At 36.9% G+C, this 24,908-nt stretch overlaps 1 protein-coding gene across 2 annotated transcripts in view; it reads right to left on the reverse strand.

Annotated features, from left to right (window-relative positions):
- LOC134790945 (zinc finger protein Gfi-1b) overlaps positions 1 to 24,908 on the reverse strand; it is a 91,375-nt gene that overhangs the window by 37,839 nt on the left and 28,628 nt on the right. The window contains exons 3-4 of one of the 2 annotated variants that reach the window (XM_063761966.1): positions 8,475 to 9,117; positions 7,941 to 8,110 (exon numbers count right to left, since the gene is read on the reverse strand). In XM_063761966.1, coding sequence (XP_063618036.1) covers positions 7,941 to 8,110; positions 8,475 to 9,117 — 813 coding nt within the window. Of the gene's footprint in view, positions 1 to 7,940; positions 8,123 to 8,474; positions 9,118 to 24,908 lie in introns of both variants that reach the window. The other variant, XM_063761965.1, reaches the window with a different exon arrangement.

Here is a 24,908-nt window from a genome sequence, read left to right on the forward strand (position 1 = left end):
ACAGTCATTATTAAAAAAACACTGGCCATTGTTTAAGTATTTGAGCTAAGTACTGATTTGCCGTCGGAAAGTTTTCAAAATGCGATGATGCGAATCGAAATTCCATTTCCATGTGAAAATTTTCCTTTGTGTCCTGTGAAAATTACCTGAAATTTCCTAGAATTTTTCAACATTTTGGAAATTTTCTGCAAATGAACATGTGCACTTTTTCACTGCACTATATAGCCCAAGCCGAAAACTTCATCTGATCTGTACGGTTACCATCAGTTTCTCACTGACATAAACGCCGTCGAGAACGTAATTTACTTTCTATACATCCCGTTTGCACTAATATGCGAGTGCGAGCGAGATGTATAGAAAGGAAATTACGTTCTCGACGGCGTTTACGTCAGTGACAAACTGATGGTAACCGTACTGTACGTCTACCATCAGTTTTTACATTGACATATACGCTCACGTCTACGTAACTTACTTTCTATGCATCTCGCTCGTACTCGCATATTAGTGCAAGCGAGATGTACAGAAAGTAAATTACGTAGACGCGAGCGTTATGTCAATGTCAAAACTGATGGTAGAGGCTCTGCTCTACTAAACTCTATCGACTCATACTCTGAGATCCCCTTTGGATTGTCAATGTCAGATGACAAAAGTCAAGTTTGTAGGCTTCCCCGAGATTACAATCGTAAGTACATCGACAAACGTCAAACGAAAATGTATCTCGATGACAGATGCTACGAAAAGTCACATGACTATTACCATACTTAAGTTTCGATTGGCGTTTTCTAACAAGTCTTGGCTAGACCTGACCTCCTCGTATCGACTTGCATTCGGGCGTTTTCGGCCCGGCTCGCGTAACTTCGCCTTAAGCAGGGGTGCCACTGCAGCTAATCGTGATAATGTGCTTATTAAATTAGAGGCGCGTGCGATGCGCGATCTGGTTACTCCCGGTTAAGTGGTATCACTTGTTGGGGAAGATCGATGGGGAGTGATTTTTGACGGCCTTGAAAAAAGTTCTCAGGGCTCTTGATGCGTTTTACTAATTATTAATATGCTCGGGACCGGGATAAGTGGCGTACTCGAAGCTCTCTTCGCCCACTGCTGAGCATAAGGCAGAGGCGGGCGGGCGATAAAAGGCTGATATGATGATGATAATGATGATGCTAAGGTAGAATAGCGGTTTAGTTGCACATGTTAGAAGTAAACGCTCGGCGCGCAATCATTGAAATTCTGATAGTACCTAGGTACTTATAATATGTAGTTATAATCTTGTAAAGAAAAATGGAAAACTTCTACAAAACCGCAAACAGAACTTACAACATCTTCTTTGTGTATTCTGAATATAAACAAAATTGATTTTCTAAAAGCAAATCATTTTTTACGTATTGTATAGTTGCGAATAAATATTGTCGAGCCAATTCGTGGGTCAAGTTCGCGAGATATTCTCTAAAGAAGAAAGCTTCTTAAGGTATTTACAACTACAAGACAATTGATATCGCACACATAAATAAACATAAACTTTCATTTCTGGACATACGAGTATAACAAGAAAAAATGTTCAATAAACTCGTAACACAAAACACTAAAACTAAAGCAGAAAAGAAACGCCAACTGATTCCAACGAAAACACAGCAGGTGTCGGGTTACTGGCGAAACGTGGGGCCAGAGAGGGCGAGGACATTAATTTAATTACCTCTCTCTCTCGGGACACTCTAATATTATACGGGAGTGAGGCAGACCCAGCATACAAATTCGGGTGTCATTTTTTCGCGTGAGAAAAAAAATCTCAAAACTGATTTTCCGCGATCCCTAGTGAGATCGTGTTACGTGTATCGCGGCAAATCTGGAGATATTCGGTGAAGGTGACATTGAAATGTGGAATTGTTTCCAACCTTGACAATGTCGTATTGATTTTCTGTGTGAGGTTTAGTCATATATTGCCAGATGGTCGCATAAAAAATACTTACAGAAAAAAAGAAAAACATGTTACAAGTTTTACCTACTTAAATTAATGGTATCGTATGTAACCAAATTTACGACCATAAATATATGAATTTTGTGAATGTAAGTGTTGAAGAACATCAAATGAAAATCGTTTAAATATAACTTTATAAACTTGAAGATACAATAGTTTAAAACACTTTTAAGCTAATTTCATTCACAATCACCATTAAGCGTATCTATCTATTCTGTTAGAATTCATTAACAGTAATCACTAATCAAATAACCCGCTCGCAACAAAATTACTCCAAACCTTTTCCAATTGTGTAAGTTTCATCTTCTAATAATCAGGTACCATTATAGGTAATCTTGTATATAAGATTTAAATCAACTTTATCGTCCACTGAAAATATTTCCACCATCACGTTCCTTAAACTACGTCCAGTATTTCATATCAGTGTGTTTCAGAATGTTCGAGACGTATACGTATAACCACTGACGGCATTGTCAGAGGCACGTCTACAGGGCTCCGGGAGGAGGGATGACAGAGCGAGGAAATCTGGATGTACCGTGTATTCCACTCGGGGATTTCAACAAAATATATTTTCTTGGATATCGGGTGTAAATCTTTGAAAGGTTCGTGTGTGAGATTAAATGTTTTATTTTTTGCAGTTTTCTAAGAATTCTGATTGTTAAGATATAACTTGTATAAGATTCAAACAAACCAGTCTCGGCAAATACAGGAAATCACTATGAAAGACGATATAACTATTAACAACAATAACCTTCTCTTAATAGATTTGCTCGTAAACAAGTTAAAAGAAACTTTACAACTTTATGTTTCTGATCTTTGCCGAAATATAACGATGGTTTTCGTCTCTTAATCGTTCATTGAACCAAAGAGATTTTGAGTTATCAGTGGTCTTATACTAATCAGTCAAATGGAATCATAAAAATACGTGAAAGACCACTTTCCACACAGTTTAAGGTTAAGTAGGAAGCATTAATTTTGCTTTAGAAACCATTGTAAATAAATTTGAAAATTTAATCATAATTTAGAATTCAAATAAGAACATCTAAGAATACGCAATATAGTTTCATATAATCCCACTTTTAATGTAACGTTATCAACTTACGTAGCATTTAAATTAAATAAAAAAACGACTTTAATGAATTAAAAGAAAATGCCACTAAAATCGAAGTATCCGTCGACTAGGTGCTTAATTAAACGCCGGGCACGTACCACTCCTTGATTCAACCCCCAGCGGGGGGACACTTGTGGACTCCCCCTTCCTTATGGACCGCTTAGATTTCCCCCCCCTAGGTTGTGTGGACGGAATACTTGAAGTCTGGAATCTTGTACTAAGAATTGGTGAAGAGATTGGACAGTCCAGTCTGGTTTGGTTTTAAAAATAGATTCTTAGTTTAGTGAAGTATTTAATGTTTGAAATATGACTTACGAAAAAAATCTGAGTGAATAACAGGAAAGGAAATACAATACTTGTTAATGAGGACCAAACCAAATAACGTTAATATGTAAACAAACAAAAAATATAAATAATCTACCTAAAAAAAAGCCAATATACCAAGTCCAAATAAGTATTTAATTACCTTCCGTATTGCTTCCCTCCAAAAGAAAATTGAGCATTTGTTTCCAATTACACAATTGCAATTCGCTTTTTAACAACTTTCGAGGTGCTTTCTGCAATTTTTAAGCAGAAGAAGGCTTTAAAAGTAATCAAAGGGGCTGAGAACAAAAAGTTAAGAACATTTGGCCCAAGAACGGCAATTATGAAGTGTTTTATACTTTTAATTTTGTTCTTGACAATCTTTAACCGGGAAAATCGTTTCAGGGGCGTTTTTGCTTTAATTACCTATCTAAATTATCTTAGGTTTTTAGAGATTTGGCAATATGATGAAGAAAATAACGAAAATATTTGCAGAAAAAGAAAAAACAACTTTGTTAATAAAATTGGAACTTTGTGAGTATAGTAATGTGATAGTAAATATTTACTTTGTTTTTGAACTAATCTTCATCAAAAGAAAATAAATATCAGCTTGCATTGTCAGAAACAATACAAATGTTTGTGTAACTAGACACAAAACAAAGCTATCAAATTACAGCAATCTTACTTTGATACTAATTAACATGATTGCATTTTTTACTACAGTGCAAACCAATTTGGCAAATGCTTTTTAAATTCTTCATTGCAGGCCGCGGGGAAGTAATGCAAGGAAAAAAAGAAAATAGCGGCGCGTAATTATTCCGAGAAGCTAATGTGCCACTTGTTTATTCCACGCCTAATTAAGCGGAAGAGTTTTTTAAAATGCCTCTTAAACGGGAGCATTTTAAAATCAAACATTCATGAGATGGAGGCGGTGCGATCGCTCAACTTTTACAGTTAATTGCTTCAGGAATGTTCGTGGTCTAAAGCTACAGCTTTTAAAATTCACTTCAACTTCACTTGTTTTACAATTAACCTTAGGTATGCCGCAAGGGTCCAACTTCGGACCATTGTTAATTAGTTACTGTCATATCCGTATTTGATAGATGTAAATGTCGGTTGAAAAGCTAATGCAAATCTAATTCAACCCATTCGATAATTATAGAACCAAAGAGCAGCGGCAAGCGAATTAATATTAATTACTCCAACTGTTCACAACTACTGCTAACTACCTACTAACTTGTAAATTGCCGTTCTAACAGGTACAAGTTCAGGGGTTACAAACTTCCGCGCTCAATTAGCGTTGAATTAAACCTTCGGGCGAGGTGACAAATCGCAGGTCGTGGTCGTACGTCTTGACGTTGAGTAATCACCCACCATTTAATTTCGCAGGCGTAATTATAAATAAAATTTCGACGATAAATTGTGTAGGGTACATTAATCAACAACTTGGGACACTGATTAAAATGCCGTTGAGGAACTATTCGCTGAGTTGATGTTAATAATTTACAAGGGGGATCAGGTGTGGTGAGACGAGGCATCTACGATAAGTGGAGAGCGTGCCTGACGTTATCCGTGCGGCGAAGTCCGTCACACATAAAATCAAAGGTAAAGTGCAATTTCTCGTGAAATATAAATAACTGGGTACCGGAAACACAATATTATTACTTTAAGTACCTATGTAAATATTCACTCTTTTAGTACAGCATAATATTTTTCGGTCTTTAAATATACATGAAAATACAGGTGAAATAAATGCTCTTTTTAAATCTACGACTAAAATAAAAAATCCGTCTTATTTTTAATATATTCTGTATCCAAGTTTGCGATTAATGGCAGTATTTACGGCGTTGATAGAACAATTTGTCGGACAAATTGTCGGGGGCTTCCTTATTAATTATTCAGGATTATACCCTTGTCCTTTTAATCGTGACAATGGCTGATAAGGGAAACTTATTATTGCATATTATGCTTTATTGCGTCACTTAACTATTAGTCATTTGTCGTTTCCTGATAAAGTACGGATGTTCCTATTTATTTTATAATTATTCTGTTTTGTATAGGTACATTACCTACTTTGAAGTTTGCTCTTCTTTTTTTAAATGCAGTTAACAGATTTTGGCCTAATGGGTGTTGTATAATTAAAGTGAAATAAATTATGTGCCTTTATTCTTTTGTCTACCTGAATATTTTGAAATACTTCAAGAAACAGCTTCTCGTACGGTATTGAAACAGTCATTTTTATATTTTTAACAAAGTAAGTTATTTTGTTATTTATAACATCTGCAATAGAACTGAAATAAATCCGGACTACTCCCTAGAAAGTCTTTCAAGAATAAAACTCGCAATAAAACATTCAGCAATTACTCGAAACGTTTCGCCGCCATATAATTTTCATTACAAGGCAAAGATTTTCGCGAAGCATCGAAGCAACTACTAAGGACCAAATACCTACCCTTGAGGAACCCCAGTTCATTTAAGAAGGGTGGGACTTCCTCCGTCTTCCGTGATTCAGTTTTCATTGCTTCGACACTGGGAGTGAGGGAGAGGGCTACACAAATCTCCCATTTCCCAATTAGTGTGAGCGAGACAGTGACAGAAGGGTTGGAATCACTAGCTGTAGGTAGACGTGATGAATAAAATTTACATGTTTTATCAATATGGAGGTGCGAATTTGGAGTTTTGAATGCTGTAGGTTGTTAATGTTTTAAATTATGGTTATTATTTACAGGAAAAGGTTATTGACCTCTGTATCATTATAACTAAATCGTCCAGAAAATCATAAGACGTAATCGTAAACAAGGTGGCGTTAAAATTATGATTATTTTACACTTTTAACAGCCTTCAAAATGACTTCCTTACAAATAATGATTCTTGATAATTCTATGTTGACATTTAAAATATTTTTTTTTCCTCACGAAGGCAGTATAAGTGAAGTGACTATCACTGAAGTTGAAATCCAGCCCGGTTTTGCTATATGTATGTAAACGGTTCGATGTTTTTACTATTATAAAAGTAAAACAGGAGGAGTTTTGTCTTAAGAACAATAATGTTCCATGACTAAATCATGACTTTAGAATATCATGTCGCCACAACAAGTTTACCAAAACACGGACGTAAAATCATGATAGCACTTTAGGGTTAAGATACGGAATCTTACCCGGTGGCTTAAGTGTTACCGAGACAACTCCACCGACCGCAGCATCTTATATTCATGAAGGGCCTAGGATTTAGATACTGTTGGGAGGTTTGGTGAACAGAATATTGTAGCCTTCTTAATAACCCTTTTTACAAAAGGAGCAATGTTTGTTCCTTGTGTGTTTTGTCTGGGAAATAAGTTATGGGATATTGTGAAGAAGATGACAGAAAGTTGAGTGAGATTGTTATGGACATGGAGAAAAGAGATCAGGATAATTTTGTTTATTTACCGAAACCACACATTTAGGTAGGTAGTTGGTTACTTTGGATAATATAATAATCCTTTTCCTTGTGTATAAATTGTATAATGCCGCTCAATTTAATTCGTGAAGCTAGTTTTCTCGAAATGCAGAACGTTCACTTTTTCTAGTAAAAATCAAAATGATAGAGGTAAAAATAACCTTTTGTTCAAAACCAAAAGTATTATAAAATCCAGTCAAAGTTTGATTTATATCACAAAGTGATAAAATAGCTTTCTAAGACGGAAATAAAGTGTGTGTAATTTATTTATATATAATTGGTTTCTCACTATTCCCCTCCATGGTCGATTACTTCTATTTATAGATGAACCATACGTTCGCGTGTCTTCCCTGACTGTATGTCCCCGTCCGCAACCCAATCCGCCCTTATAATGTACCCGCAAACGTCTCAAGCTCGCAATTATTATAAACACCTAGCTCATCTTAGCGTTAATATACATTAATTATGGGGCGTTGTGACAGCCCTGAGTTATGGTAAGTAAATGGAGTTTGCTTTAAATTGTTCACGATGAAGTGGGATTGGGCTAAGTTTTTGATGATGAATTTGTAGGTTTAGATGAGGTTAATAATGGCGGTAAGTTTGTTTTGTTTAAAGCAAGTTAGTATTTAAATGCTATAATTGATAAATATGTCAAAAGGATACGTAAGAATTTCGCAAAGTTTCGCATTTTAGATACATTGCCACCTACCGAGATTAAGTTACTTAACGTCGATTTATGAACGATACTTAACTTCTGTGAAATCTGATTATAACTTACTCAACAGTACGTAAATAAGTATTCTATTCTAAGTTATGTCGGATTTCGGGACAATAGTTTCTCAAAACCAATACTGGCTTGGGCAAGGCATGGTATCGGGAGTAATGGGGTTAACAACTGTCAAAGGTCTCCAGTTTAGTTCTACGAGATTTGGCTAAATGGGCTAGCATCCAGGCCATAAAATTCCAAGAAACAAACAAGAATTTGACACTATTTGTAGAATTGACAGGTAAAACCTATGTTGGCGTGATCTGTAAAATGCCTCGACCGGCCAACCCCATTTAGAAGAAGATTAGGCAGAGTGCTGGACCGTTTGAAGTTTTACAGACCCTAGGACTCACCAGTATGTATGTAAGTATGTTTCTTCATGTCGGATTTCTGGTGGAACCGCTTCCCGCAGTATTGACAGGGGTAAGGCCTGGTGTCGGAGTGGATGAGCAGGTGGGTGGACAGTGTGCTGGACCGCTTGAAGGTCTTGCCGCATTGCTTGCATTCGAACACCTTCTCCACACTGTGGACAGCCCTAGAAGGAGGGGGAGGGATGAGCATTGACATGAATTGCATTGAGGAATTTAGAAATAAGAAATGGCTGACCGAATAACATGGCCGCATGGGTAGATAGATAAATTCTTGAATCTTCAGTGATAAAGACAACTGTGTATTTGATTGTTAATAGCATGGTTAACGGTGATTCATTTTTTATTCAGGAAGTCAACAAGAACACTAACTATAATAAGCTTTTGGGTACCAATTTATTCAACTTAAATCGAAAATATAAGAATACCTATTTATTTATTACGAGCTAATACGACTACTAAAATATTACTAAGGATTTACGATTTAAAACGTCAAAACAAATAATGAAATAAACTCACCTGTGTTGACTAAGACTAATCTCGTGCCCGAACGTTTTACTACACATTTCGCAAGCAAACGGCCTCTTGCCGTTATGCGACCGTCTTGCGTGCACTTCCAGCCCGTGCGGGGTGCTGAACATCTTCTCACACTTCACACACGAGTACACGTCACCGATGGGCAGGGGTCTCGAGAGAGGCCCAGGAGCTCCAAGTACAGCTGCTCGGAGCCGAAGGAACTCCGGACCAGCGGCCTGCACTGCGTGGAGGTACAGGTTACTGTAACCTCCCCAAGGTATACCGAGACTCCCAGCGTCTCGAAGGAATTCCGCGAAAGGCAGGTGAGGATATAAGAAAGGCCGCTGCGGCTGGACTCGAGGTGCATCAGGTCTTAAGAGAGCACTGACAGAAAACGACTCGGATCTTCTCGGGGGCGGCGAGGAATCTGGAGGTCTTCTTGGAGAAGAAGGAGGGGAATCCACTTCGAGTTCAGGAGAACTTGACCGGACTGATCTAGGGGATTGCGGAGACGGTGGCCAGCATGAGCTGCCGCAGCGTGAATTGGGGGAAATGCCTTCGGGTCTTGGGATTTCATTGTGTTGCTCATCTTCTTCCTCGTCTGTTTTCTCGCTGACCAAACGGTTGATGCCGAATTTGATTTCCTCTGCAACAAAACACGTCTTATTATTATATGTCCATTGTACGCTTGCGGTTTAGGCATTAAAAATTGCAATGATTTTTGCCTTATACGGCATTTTACGTAGGTACCTAAACATAAAAAATATATTTAGCTTCAAAACAGGGACAAATATGATCTTAAATCACTTCAGGTTTCCCAAACGCGACGAGTAGGTAGTATATTATATTACACATCGTAGAAACCCAAGTGGATTTCCCAATCGTACCTACTTGTATTAATTAATAAAAAATCTCCATAATCATTTACTTTGTCATTTCCTGTAACTACTTTAACAATAGCACAGCAAATAACAGTAAAGCAACATCAAACAGTAATTTGCCAAACATGGGATCGTTTTCGCTTTCCAATCGTGGACAAAGGGTACAATCAACCGAGGGCCCGGGGGCTTGAAAAAGCGCAGGTGCCTCACTTGTCGCTCGACGAAATGGGCCATATCATGTCGTAGCACCAAATTGACTTTCATTGGACCCTCCGGCCCACCCCTGTAATTAACACATTGGGTCTGAGCCCCTTTTTTACAATTCGCTAATCCATCGAGAACTACGCTACGTTTAGTTTCTGTGATGCTTTGTGTTTAAGCTTTGGTGAGCTTTGAATAAATTGCTTGACTTGACTACGAGTAGTTCTTTTGCATATTTTTTATAATTTGGTTATGCTTTTTTTTACATCTTTTACGTATGTTTTGTTTGACATAGAAATGATAAAATACAACAATTATAAATGCCAATTTTTATTTTGTTATCGTTCTTTTTTTTCATCAGATTCGACAAAATTTGGAAGATAGAAAGAAGAAAGAAAGACATTTATTGTAAAAACCTTCTACATACAGCGCCACTTCAGTTACAAAAAAGAGAGAAGAACTTACTAACTAAAACACTTAAAGCTAGATACAGAGTAATTGTTAAAGTAAATTTTACACAAAAATAGACAAGTCCACCAGCAAAGTGAAAAATAAAAGAAAAAAGGAGTAAGAAAACTACTAAAATAAAATTTGGCGCCGCTATAGTGGCTACAAAAGGACACCACTCAGCATATGCTCTGGTATAAATACCACAGCGCTGGTTTTCACAGCGATAGGTTTCACCGATTACCAAAAAAATCTTCCTCTGAGTTGAAAACGTATAGAATTTTCGTAACTCAACGGATATTTACATATACATTTATTGATTCAAATTTGGATTTCGTGCCCAGAATGAGGAGCTCTATAACTAATTTTATCAAAATTGACAAAAAATCGACAACTAAATAAAAATCGGTCCATAAGGGTATTTTTGTTTGTGTAACATGCTATGAATGAAACAAAAAAATTAAGCGCGAGAACTTAAAATGTTACTTTTATCATGATACTCGGAATATGTCTGTCATCATATTTAAATAAAAACAGACTGACACTTCATTGGTTTTTGCAATAAAATATATGGATATATTTCTGACCGTTACTTTCCCTACCGAAAAATCATACATCATCAAGCGACCATCACCCAAAAACAAACATCCATCTCAGCAGACAAGTTGCACTAATGAAGAGGCGCCCCTATACCGAAACGCAGCAGCTGTCATCTGGAGCGGAACCAATCGGGAACAGTCGGCTTCGCTCGGCAGCTCTCGGCTCCCCTCGGCAAAGCCCAGCATTTAAGGGTTGCCTCTGTCTCTGTACACTTGTTTGTTTGTCCCCCAGCATTATTACCCCATAGTATTTATTACATATTAATGGTTATTTGGATTCATTGTTCCGCCCCGACAGTATGCTCGAATTTATGGGTGTGCAAAATATTGAATGGGATAATGGAGCCAGTGTAAGGACGGTCATTGAGAGGCATTGTGCCGTTTTGTAATTAGATGATCTTAATTTTGGTGTTTGATTTATGGGTGTAATTTTAATAAAGTCACCTCCGTTGTTATATTGATATTAATAAGATGGTTGATGACTGTCCATATTCTTGCAGACGGGATATGATCTGGCCATTTACGATTCTGCATCCTAACTTTAGAAATCCATAGAAGTATTGTGAGGTATATTCAACTGCTAAAAGTATACTTTAGTAAATTCCATTAGATTACACTTCAAAATCAATCGATCTATTTGACATACATACTCGTATAACTATATATGTATATATTCTTTTATCTATCGACCTTATATCTGACGACCGGTCTGGCCTAGCGGGTAGTGACCCTGCCTGCGAAGCCGTTGGTCCTGGGTTCGAATCCCGGTAAGGGCATTTATTTGTGTGATGAGCACAGATATTTGTTCCTGAGTCATGGATGTTTTCTATGCACCATCCATGTATCCACAACACAAGCCTTCTTGAGCTTACCGTGGGACTAAGTCAATTTGTGTAAGAATGTCCCTATAATATTTATTTCTCTATAGACTAAGGAGTCTAAGAAATAAGGATTTTTGATCTCCTAATCTTTTGTACATTACATCTGCACATTCAATATCTGTCCATCTCCGTACACGTATAAAGGCTAATTATATTACAAGAGTGCATTTTTCTATGCACACCGCGCATTAGTATTACGCTGCACTAATGCAATTTTAATTATAAGAGGCGCGCCGCAAAGTGCCCGCTGCATTGTGATTGCTATTTTTCCAAAGCTTTTAACAAATTAAAAACACGGCTAAGTGTTTCTGTAATCGGCTGGAATGTTTTTTGTCTTTGACTATCCAGGTTCGAACGTAAATCTATCTGGATGTAAAATCAAAATGAGCACTAATAATTTACGGAACAATGTTAATAAGTAATGAAGCAAAATATTAAAACAAAATTATGCTTCTGTTATCATAGATTATGACAACAAATATAATTGTAAATTTCCAGCACGCGTATTACGGATGGATGTTATGATACTTATGATAGTCGTAGTTGCCTACGTGACAGCGTGATAAAGACATCAGTGCTTGTCTATTTTAATCGCGTTGTTAAAAGTCACACTTATTTAATCACGTCGATAAATCCATTATACGAAGTCTCTGAACATGGAATTTAACAATGATTTTTCGAATCAGTGGTTAAATTTCGATTTTTAACGAAATACCTTGCAAATTTGTGGTTAAATATTCAGCAGCGCATTCAGAATTAGCATACGGTTAGCATAGTGATGACCCATACGCAAATCCGCGTGCGATCGACTAAATTGGTTACATTGAATCGGACAAATCGGTATGCATATGTGAATATGTAATATCTACCTGCATATTATGTAAACCGTTATGTGTGGGTGAAAAATGCTAGGTTGGAAAATGCTAAAGGGTAAAATAATGCAGATACATAATAATAATAACAACGTTCAAAATACTGGACATAACCTTTAGGTACTACTTTCTTTTTGTATTTTTTCTCTAACCAAAATCATTACTACTATTGAACACTGAAGAGGTTTGAACTGAAGACTGTTTTCTGACAATTTAAGGGTTAAAATAAGCGTATATTTCTTGCATTTTTCAGATCTAGTGGGACAAAGATTGCTTATAATTTAACTTACGAGTAGGTAAGTAGGTACTTGATAGTTAGACAAATATATATCGACATAATTAATATTCGTATTCGTACCTATTTATTATTGAAAATTTTCCTACCTTATTCACTATCTATCTAATTATTGCTAAAATTATATGATTATGTAATGTGTTTGGTTTTCCGCTAAGGATATAATCGTTTTATCCTTCACACGTAAACGATTAGATTTGATACATAGCAAATGTATAGGTAGTTGATGAATTCAAATAAAAATTTTGGTACACAATGCAACCAACTTTAAATAATTCTTCTACTTTAATTAAGGACATTTGTAAAGCAAAGTGGGTTAAAATATCGGTTGACCAACCAAGAATTACAAATATTGAAAATGTTGTAGTAGTAGTAGTACTAGTAGTAATCACTTTATTAAAAATTACTAGGTATTGACCGACAGGTACATTCATATTAAACGTATCACTCTCTATGGCCCTCATTTTAATTGCTACAAGCACCAATAACTAAAATCCTTAAATGATTTCTATCAAAGAACATATGAGCTCAATAAAACTGTAATAAATGCCACAAACATGCAAAGTCACGCGTCAACCGTTAATATGGATTAGTTATCAATAAACCCCCACATATGGGAGCCGTGGATAATTTACAACTATTTTAATAATGTCACACCCCACGATTTGAAATCTGCAGTTATTTCATATTGTTCGTCGTCTACGAGAAATTCCTGTGTCTTATCATCCTGATTCTAGACCAGTGTTAGAAAGGATACAAGATATCCGTATTTACATCACTAAGTAGGTGCATGTATGTCTTTGCCTGTAACCTGGTCTAGAGCAGATGTCACGTGCCGCAAGACTTATTTTAAGTTTAATGGTCGTTTTTACTCAGTAAGTTTACACGCATTTTTTGACAAATGCACAAAACATGCCGCGGCCGGATTAGAAAACCAGCTCTGTGCTCCACGCTCGTCCGTTTATCTCTCTTCTCTTCTTCCTCGCGTTATCCCGGCATTTTTTCCACGGCTCATGAGAGCCTGGGGTCCGCTTGACAAGTAATCCCATGATTTGACGTAGGCACTAGTTTACGCTCGTCCGTTTATATCACGCGCTACCGGCAATTTCTTATTTTTATTGCCGGCCAGGGTAATTAGTTTCTAATAGCTATACCATCTACTAGATATTTATACATGTATTGATCAAAACAATATGATTACTATAAGAAGTACTACTAAGAGGTACCTACATTCATCAATTCATTATGTTATAACGATCTGTATCAGTGCGTATCACCAATTACTGAATTAACAGTATCAGCCCAAAAATGTAACAAATAATGCATAAATCAAATGTTATCATTCGTTTTAATGTCTTTTATCAATCGTAAAGATATCTGTTAATCCGTGTTATCGTTGGGATTACATGTAGTCGAATCTTGGATTGAACGCGATGGAAATCATACGATTGAGTTGACATACAGGATTGTTTGAGTGAAAAATCCAAAACAATCGAATATTTATATACATACTTAAATCGGGCATAGCTTTTATAAGTATAGTGGGTGCCTACATGGAGAAGACTGACAACCCCCATACAACGTCGAGAGAAAAGTATTATTTATTTGACCGCGGTCATCCGCCCATGGGCACGAATGTAGCTTTAAAAAAAGCATAATGAAAGTATTCTTATTCAATGGTGTATTAGGCTGTGATATTCTTAACATCAAAATGGAAAATGGTGTATACCCAGAGCATCTCGGTCAAATCTAAGGTAACTTTATGGACGAAACAAATAGATGTTATGCTTTAAGATACCTAGTTAACTATTTTATAAGATTTTCATAAGATTTACATAATAAATCACTTACTGAGGAAATGTATTATTATTGCTTAAATTTAGGCAAGGGCTGATTTAGACGATGCGAGAACTCGCATGCGAGTTTCATACCATTGCAGGTTTTGATCGGTCGGTTGAATTCGACGTAACCAAGTCCGCAATGTAACTAAAATCGCATGCGAGTTCGCGCGCCGTCTAATCAGCCTTTAAGAGAGGACTAGCGTTAGCGACGCCTTACAAAAATGCCTCGTAGTAAAATGCTCATATTAAAACTTCTAACCAAATAGTGCGGCGGCATTTAACGTTTTTCCTGTCATCTAAGCTGAAATCATAAAAATATGACGTTTATCACAACCTCGGGCTTAATCAACCTGGATTTGTGTACAAAGTAATCCGTAACCGAACTAATCAAAGTTTTACATTTCAAGGTCATCCTTGAGATTAGATTTCCTTACATTTTAACGTCTTAATCAATCCTTTATTGAATTGAATTCGTTCTCGTCGATAATTCTTTGGTTTATCTTTATGGTTTAATGTTTTAAAATGTTCTTTAACACCTTTATTCACAAAATTCGGATGGATTTTGACTTCTTATTCTATTAACTTATTCGTACAACGCAACAGAAAGAGGTACCTAAATTTGATATCAAATTGATTTAGATTTTCGAAGACCGCAGCAGACTCCTAAATAGTGACCAAGATCCAACATGGACTAACGAACATATACCTATCATCACCCTGGTAATGAAAACTTACTAAAAGCGCCCTCTCAGGTGGCAACTGACAGTTTTTATTATATGCATCAGTTCACCAGAAATGACTGTAACAATCGCTGTAGGTACTTACCTACAAGTGTGCAGTATCGAATATCTTACGTGTAACGTATGTAATGTTATTTTATGAGTATTCTTATCAAATCGAGATCTTGCTTCCATATTTCAAGATTTTTTAAGCATAACAGTGCATACCGTTACATAAACAATGGGGATTGTGACGCAACGTATCTTTGACAGTTTCGTTCGATAACAATGACAAATCTGGGCTTAGGCGGTGACATGAAAGCCCAGGGCTTAGGGGGACCACGCCTGGCGAAACGTCACATTTTGATAAAAATCCTGATATTCTGTGACGATTGACACAATCTTGGGAATGGGATTAGTGACGCGGCTTCACGTGCATGTTTACTATGCAACTGGTGATAAAAAGATTTTTGGCAATCGGGTTCTTTTATGATAGGGTTGCCATACGTCCCGGTACGCCGGGACATGTACCGGTTTGAAGCATGGTGTCCCGGTGTCCCGGCCGATAAGCAAATTGTCCCGGTTTAAAAATCATAGTTATTTTAGTAGGGGGCTGGACTTGGTACCAACTATATACCAATAAACACGACTAACTACTTAGCTAGGCTAATCGTACGTGGATAGAACGACGTAAGCGCTGACACTTGTCCGTTCACTTTTTACGAATTTATGTTAACAGTGTCAACATTTAGTCTACTCGAGAAACTGAAAACGGTGAAAAATACAGATACTACTCCTAAAAATACATGTGATACCTCATTAGATTCGTAATGTTGTCTAGAAAAATGTATTGGAAGCGTTTATTAGCATACAAAAAAGATCAAAAGATAAAAAAAAGGGGTCCCCCCCTTGTACATATTTCTTATTTCCCTAATATCTCAAAAAGTATTAATATTTAAGTAACCAAATTAATATTATAAAAGTGGAGGATATTTCCTATGAAACATTCCATACTTGCAGAACTGTATCTCCATTATTTATACTTTTTATTCAACGCTGAACACAGCCCTCTGCGCCTCATTTTCGGGAAACGCGGCGTGAAAAAGCGAGTACGTAACATTAAATATAATTTTAAAGGTATTAAATATTCATTAAAAAAATTGAAAAAATATATAGTGTGTTTTAAACATGTCAGAAAATGTACTACGTGTAGAAATTTATCTTAAAGTTATTTTTTAACAAGTTAGGCAATTGTTAAGTAACATAATTTATCTACACACATATCATAAACTCTCTATGATGCCTTCAAAATCCGTAAATAATGGCCCACATTATGATAAACTGTTTTGTTACAGCAAATTTCTTATCTGTGAAAATGTGGTAATAGCTTCATTACTATATCAAAATCGATTTGGTAATGAAATTCAAATTTCGAACATCTCTGAAAAAAAAAGCAATTTGATTTTGACCCCTATTCTAATATCAGTCGAGATGACGTTTTATTCGAAATCAAATGTCAATTGCATACAATATTGACAAATCTCGCTTGTAAGTTGGTATCGGACGATATGGTAATCGACCCCGACTCTAGTTTGTCTCTGAATTTAAAAAAAACTACGGATGCGTGACATGCGTGAAAAAAGTTTTCATTTGCCGCCATTTGACGTACAGTTTATCTTTTAATTAGTTTGTAGTAAAAAATAATTTGTTTTTTTGTTTTTAAAGTAACTAAACAAAAGTTTCGTGTAAAATGTGCGATAAAGATATTTCGGAGACGCCATCTCATATCCGCGAGTTCCGCCAGAGAGGAAAGTGCCCCAATGTCGGTTGTAATATGAGGTTAGTGAATATATCATAGAAAGTTTATAATATGTGTGTAGATAAAGCAGTGTATGTAACTGTACATAATTAGGCATTAAAACACTCGTGTGATACTATTATGAAACTCATTTCATTCGTTTCATAAACCCACACTCGTATTTTAATGCCTTTCATTATGTAGCAGTCACATAAACTACTATTTCTCGTACTTCCTTCTTTAATGAAAACTAAAAAAAAAATGATAAAATAACTATCGTAATTTTTTTACTTTCTAGAACCCATCTCAGATACATGCGTAATAAGACCAAAATAAGTTTTAGAATAACATTGAAAATTAACAAAAAACTAAAAATCCAGACAAAATGGTAAAATATAAAACAATATATCGTGCATTTTCCGCTTTAGTAGTAGCGAAAAGAGACTACAAACAGAGAACCCGACTGGCGGGTTGCTGGCATTGAATGACTGTGTTAAAACTTGTTTTGTGTTTAGGCAAGGGATAAAGCTTTTAAGTTACCTGTTGTTGTAATAAAAGTTCCTTTTTTTCTACCTTTTAGGGTTTCGTATTCACCTAGAAACCCTTATAGTTTCGCCATGTCTGTCTGTCTGTCCGAGGCTTTGCTCCGGGGTCGTTAGTGCTATAAAGCTGCAATTTGGCATGGATACATAATTAATGCATTGTGACAGAACGGTAAAAGAAAAACGATTAAATTTTTTTTGGGGTATCTCCCATACAAAATGTATTTCTTTTTTTCAAAATTTTTTTTTTCTTTGTCCCAATAGTGTGGGTATCAAAACGAACAAGGGTCTCCAAAAATCATTTATTGATGTAGTAAATATTTTCGGAAATAATCGCTCTGAAAAAAAAAATGTGTCCCCCCTCTAACTTTTGAACCATGGGTCCAAAAAATATGAAAAAAATCGTGAAACAAAAGCTTAATAAATACTTTCAATAAAAACTATAGCGAACATGATCGATCCAGTCGTTTTTGAGTTATTGCAAAAAATCTTATGCTGTACTCCCTTATGCTTGTAATGTACTTACATGACATGATACTTACGAATAGCCCCCATTTGGCCTATTTTGACAGAATGGAAACTACGAAACCCTACACTGAACATGGCCCGAGTGGCCCGACATGCTCTTGGCCGATTATTCTTTAAATGTCCCGGTCTGAGTCCCCACACTTATGGCAACCCTATTTTATGAAGACGCACGACAAAATCTGTCAGTAGGTTTTTTATTGGAAAATATTGCAGCCATGAGAAGTGTAGTTCTAGAGTTTCTAGACTCGGGAATATTTATAGTATAACAATTTCTCATTCCCAATTGATAGAGATAATTATAATTTGACAAATAATAGAAGGTAGGTGACACATTACTTTGCTATTGCCGGAAAAAGCAAAGTTAATATCTTTCAAAATTTTATTATTAAACTTTTAGTTTTATTATATCATATTAGGTAAATGAAGGCATACGTTATGAATGAAAGGGAAGTCTTACATTCGAAGTAATCAAGATAACCCTCTAAGGTCATTAGAATCGTCAAACTTACCCGGCGCCTTTGTTGGTGTCCCGATTTCTCTTGTTTCCCCGAATTATTTGCTAAAGCAACACTCTTAATGTTCTTAATTACCGCACGCGTCCAATAAAGCACCTAACGTTACACACGTCAACCTTAACACCAAGCGTTAAGGTTGAAATTAAAGTAGTTTTGATTACGGTTGACGCAATATAAAGTTTGTCAGTAAACACTGTCGAAATGTCATTCATGGGCGGCTCCTTTGACGGATTAGATTCTTTAACAATTGCCGGTCAACATTGGTTAACTCGTGCCTAGATTTGCCATTGTGGAATGACGTGGGTGATTCAGAATAAGAATGGCATAATTCCATAGGAAATGTGTCTAAGTTTCTTCATCTATATCTATATTCATCTATATACATATAATAAAGCTGAAGACGGTCGAAAGTCTGTACATGGAAGATATTTGAAAAAAAGTTAGCTGGGGATACTTAGAATCGATAACAGAACACGTTCCAAAAGTTTTTAAAATTTTTGTCTGTTTGTCTGTTTATCTGTTTATCTGTTTGTCTGTTTATTTGAACGCGCATCACGTGAAAACGGCTGAACGGATTTTGATGAAAACTTTACTATTCTGTCGACAAAATCCCCGGCCAGGTTATAGGCTATAAAAATTCAACCCCTAAAAGGGGGGGTAGCCATAACACTCGATTGACTTAAGTTTGCCCCTGAATCTTATGGCGCTACTTAGGAAGGAGGGGCAAACTTTATTCAAATATGTGCTACCACTATTGAGTACCCTGGTAAACTAACAGATGGAGCTGAATTTAATACGTTGTGACATGAATAAGCCACCGACGAAAGATTTTTCCAAATTAACTCTAAGTTTAGAAGACACGGATATCAACAAAAATAATTGAATAATTATGTTGATTTAATAAATTAATAATATATCGAAAAATGTTCGCGCTCGCTTCGCTCGCGTTTTCAATAACTTTCTAAGATATGGCGACTGCAGCAGCATTACTCTGTTGCAACGTTGCTGCTGCAGCACTGTCAATTTTCGTGATAAAATGATGTGACTGACTTCCATACTAAAAGTAAAAATGTACAACTGTCTAACTGCCTATCAAATTGGGTTTTTATATCGAAAAATTTTCGCGCTCGCTTCCCTCGCGTTTTCTATTACTTTCTAAGATATGGCGACTGCAGCAGCATTACTCTGTGGCAACGTTACTGCTGTAGCACTGTCAATTTTCGTGATAAAATGATGTGACTGATTTCCATACTAAAAGTAAAAATGTACAACTGTCTATCAAATTGCGTTTTTATATCGAAAAATTTTCGCGCTCGCTTCGCTCGCGTTTTTAATCACTTTCTAATATATGGCGACTGCAGCAGCATTACTCTGTTGCAACGTTACTGCTGCAGCACTGTCAATTTCCGGATAAAATGATGTGATTGATTTCCATACTAAAAGTAAAAATGTACAACTGTCTATCAAATTGCGTTTTTATATCGAAAAATTTTCGTGCTCGCTTCGCTCGCATTTTCAATAACTTTCTAAGATATGGCGACTGCAGCAGCATTACTCTGTTGCAACGTTATTGCTGTAGCACTGTCAATTTTCGTGATAAAATGATGTGACTGATTTCCATACTAAAAGTAAAAATGTACAACTGTCTGTCAAATTGCGTTTTTATATCGAAAAAATTTCGCGCTTGCTTCGCTCGCGTTTTCAATGACATTCTAAGATGTGATAAAGGTGACATTCGGGTGGCGACTGCAGCAGCATTAGGTACTCTGTTGCAACGTTACTGCTGCGGCACTGTCAATTGTCGTGATAAAATGATGTGATTAATTTCCATTCTCAGCTGTAATGCGGCAATGAACGTCACTCAATTTACCAAAAAAATTCAATGTAATCTTGATGACCCTAGGGAGAGGGGGCACCATGGTCTAGAAATGCTTAGGGCATCAAAATATCTTAATCCGGCACTGGTCGTTTGCGGAGTCAAATGATTTGGGACTCGCATTTTATACTCATTACCATGCATTCCCGAAAACAATCGAATCATTCCCGAAAGTCTCGTGACGCATTGAGGTTACAAGGGGCACGTGTCTTCCTCAGGAGCCTCAGGAGTCTGAAGAAGACCACGGTGAGTGGCGGTCTAGCCACAGGCAGGCCGCTTCACTTTCGCTCGCGCGCGTATACCTTACGGCTTACTGTATCGTCCGATATATACCTACTACCTACTCTGTCGTTTAAATCACGTGTAAAATTTGAATAAGGGCGAAAAAACTATTGACTTTGGAGTGTAGTTTTATTTAGTGGTACCTAATTGTAAAATATTTTATCTGGACTACAGTCCTCTAGCATATCCATCTGTCAACTTTACCTACTTCAAGTTCCGCCTCCAGGGGAGAGGGAGAGAAATTAGGATTAGAAATTAGCCGCTTACTGACATAGACCGAATTCCACGCGGGCGGAGCCGCGGGCACAGCTAGTTAATTAATAAGTGTCGTCGCTCTCAAGTCTCTTTGGACTTAAATTTCAAATACCGCAAAAAAGGTTTTACTGGGTATCTTTTGTTGACACTACTCGTATTGTTGTTGTTGTTGTTGTTATTGTTACGCCTAATGAAGACCTCAAGTGGAATCGGGCCATGACATTTGAAATGGGATATATCAGAACTTTTAGGTGGCTGTACAAATCATATTACGAAAAGGAGTTTATTTTATTTTGGGCCATACCGACACTTCAAGGTGACAAAAGTGATGACAAAGATTCATAACAAAGGTTTTTCACCAGATAAAAAAATAAAACCCGGCGGTTTACGCCCAAAAAAAAAACGCTCGACAAACAGTGCCAAGTGGCGTCGGAAAACAAAAGCGCAAGGCAATCACAATCCCCTAAATTATTAACGGGTACACCACAAAATTCAATTGTCATACCGGTTTGACACGCGAGCGTAGGGCCACCAAATTCAAAATCATAAACAAAGGACAAGTCTTTCAATCGTAGTTTTAACTTTCTTGGTTTCCGTCGTAACTGAGGATATTCAAAGTGACGACCACACTCGGAGAATTGAGATATGATTAAAGATAATCCCTTAATTAATGATTAGGTCTGAAAAGACTATTTCTAATGTTTTTCAACACCCGCAGCTGCGAAAATCATTTTTTAGTCCACCTTGTTTGAAAAAGTCTATAACAGAAAATTCCGCAGTAAGTATGAACATAGGGAATAACTGCAGCTTTCTGTTATCATATCTCAAAACAGGTCAAACAGTGCCTGCACCCACAACTATAAAAAAGCGGGACAAATCCCAGTTACCCCGGATTTATGGCGACCCGTCGAGGCCAAGTCTTTTGCTACACTTGGTCTTGGTCAAACATTGTGAATAATAGCGCACACAGCGATGTCGTGACCACTTGGCAAATATTGACAGTTTGGCCGCCACGAATGTTACCCTTTGATTGATCGGCAAGTGCGCTGTTTTTACATTTAGTCTGTGTTTTGGTTACAGTAATAACTAGAACGGCGATCCTGTTTTTAATTTGGGCTTTGTAGTAACAAGCCTAGACAAGATGACTGATATATTGTTGTTAGAAAACGTCATCGAAACTTTAATAATAATCATCATCCCGATACACTTTTTCTTATCGTTTGACGTTTGTCAGTATACATACGATTATCACTTTGGCTAGGCCCCCAGCAACACTTGACTAACCATTGGTGGATTTTGTCTTTCTGAATAATTAACAGTTAAGGATAGTGTTGGCTACGTGCGTACCTACCCCATTATCGGGGAACTCAAACTATGATCACATTCTAAATACGTGCTAAAGTGTGATGGTTTAGGGCAAATTTTCATACGATTTGACATTGATACAAGATTTTTTTACAAATAATCTTATTGGCAATCGAAAACAGTAGAAACTTAAGGCATGTGCACACCGGATGAGTTTGCCTAGACGTGCATGCACTGTAACATTTATATTACAATCTTTAAGATAAACATAAATAAATTAAATAAATATAAAGAAAACTACTTATTGATGTGAACGCCCTCTGTGTGCTTCACAAAACGATTAGGCTCACCTATGAACCCAACTCGCGCGCAAGCGAATTTAGCAAATTAGATAAGTAATTAGTTCAGGTGAGATCCGCAACCGTGATAAGGGCGCATCACAGTGGATGCTTTCTTTTTCGATACGAACGGCGAGGTGACTAGAAGAGCGTTGCGTTAATGAAATTCAAAATGAAGCCAAAAGATAGTTCTAGGCCGCAATCCTGGCATTCAAAGTTATCTCAACGTTAAAGCATTAGTTAGCATGTAAAATAAACAATAAAACTGGAGGAGTCGTCGCATTCATGAACACTTAAAATCCCAAAACTGTAAGTACTGTTCTATAACCTCAAATGTCTAGCACGTTGGCTTTGCAAGATTTTTTTGGTTCTACAGCTGGGTTTTGACTTGTTGTAGGGGTCCTTAGGTTGACCTGACAACGATTTCGAGGGATGAGTTCCGGCCGGCATCTGGTGTCCGAGCTGGTCATCCACGCCACCACTTAACCCTGGACCTGCTTCCTGAAGGCATCGGCGTCTGCGTAGTGGATTCCGTATGTGTAACAAATAAAGAGTGTTCGCAAGTGCTTTAGGAATAATCCAGGTTAGTTAAAAACTTAATTTGAACTTTAACTCAACGTCAGTGGACAATAAAAGTGTAGCTGTGTGACCCAGTGTTAGCAAAGACTTTCTCCAGAATTTCTACATCTTTTCATTTACATTACAACCCAGTAAAGGCGCCCTGAGGTTCTAAATATTAACAGTTTCATGCCTACGTTGATGCGACCCGGTGAAGTACCAGTGGAGCTGATCTCAACTGTTACAGCACATGCGCGTTGTAATATACAGATTCTTATGAAAGACGGCACACCGCTTGCGTGACGCATGCGTGCACGGCTCCAACATTTTAGAGCACGTGCATGTCTACGCACTAACAGGCGGTGTGCTCTGGCGTCTAATCAAGATTACTTACTTAGCTTGTCACATTTTGTCTAGGAGTTTAGTTATATATATTTGATAAGCATGTCTACATGCCGAATATTAGATTTGTTTTTTATTTTTATTTGAAAGATTTCCGTTTATGTGTGCATCATCACATTACATAGCATTTTATTTATTTATGTTAATTCATCACTACATGGGTAAATCATAAAAGTACCACAGCATTGTTATTGTTTGTCTCAATTTAAGATGATGTGTCATTGTGAGACAAAATGGATATACCTGATAGACATTACAATTCCGATTTTCCGGAGATGTCGATAAACAATGACAATGATTGAACACTTTCTTCTAATAACATACTACAAAAATATCCCGATCTGGACGGGATAAATTATAAACTTCGCAGATAGGAATATTTAGGCAAAAATATAACGGAAGAAGTATAATACTTCTTCCGTTATATAATTAAACGTTTAATAATTAAACTAACAGACTCGGTAGAGGCAAATTTCCTTATTCATAGAACTTCAAACCTCAGTAAAATGTTGTCCTTTCCATACAAAGGCAACTGTCAAAATGAGGAATAAGGACAAACCATTATCAAGGGCTTATTACTTAGGTACTTGACAAGACAATATAGTTTATAAATGTCTTCTTCTTCTTTAAGTGCCTTCTCCATCCCGGAGGTTGGCGACCTTATGTCTATATGCCATTCTATCTGAAGTCATGCGAATTAGTTTCTCTGTACTGCCCACGTCCAACCAGTCTCTTATGTTCCGTGTCCATGATATTCTCCTTCTCCCACGTCCTCGTTTCCCTTCAATCTTCCCTTCAATAATTAGTTTTAATAAATCATATTTTGAGTTTCTATATATATATGTCCGAAATATGTAGCTTTCCTTTCTCTAATAGTTGTTACGACTTCCACCTTTTTCTTCATTAATAACATGACTCTTTCGTTACTAACTTTGTCGGTCCATTTTATCTTAAGCATTCTACGATAGATCCACATTTCAAAAGCCTGTAATTTACTGATCAAATTTTTCCTTAGCGTCCAGCTTTCGGAGCCATACATGGGGATTGGAAGAATATAGCATTTCACCATTCGCCACCTTAAGTTTAAATTAATCTTCCTGTTGGTCAATAGTTTCTTCATATTTTGAAAGGCGCTCTTGGCAATACCAATTCTAGTTTTAACTTCCTGCTCAGGATCCCACGTTTCATTAAGCCAGCAGCCGAGGTATTTGTATTTACTAACTCTTTCCAGACTATGTGATCCTAGTTTTAAGGGGGGAGTTTGTGCACTTGCTTTACTAACGACCATGTGTTTTGTCTTTT

Source organism: Cydia splendana, chromosome 5, assembly GCF_910591565.1.
Source record: "Cydia splendana chromosome 5, ilCydSple1.2, whole genome shotgun sequence".
Classification (NCBI taxonomy): Eukaryota; Metazoa; Arthropoda; class Insecta; order Lepidoptera; family Tortricidae; genus Cydia; species Cydia splendana.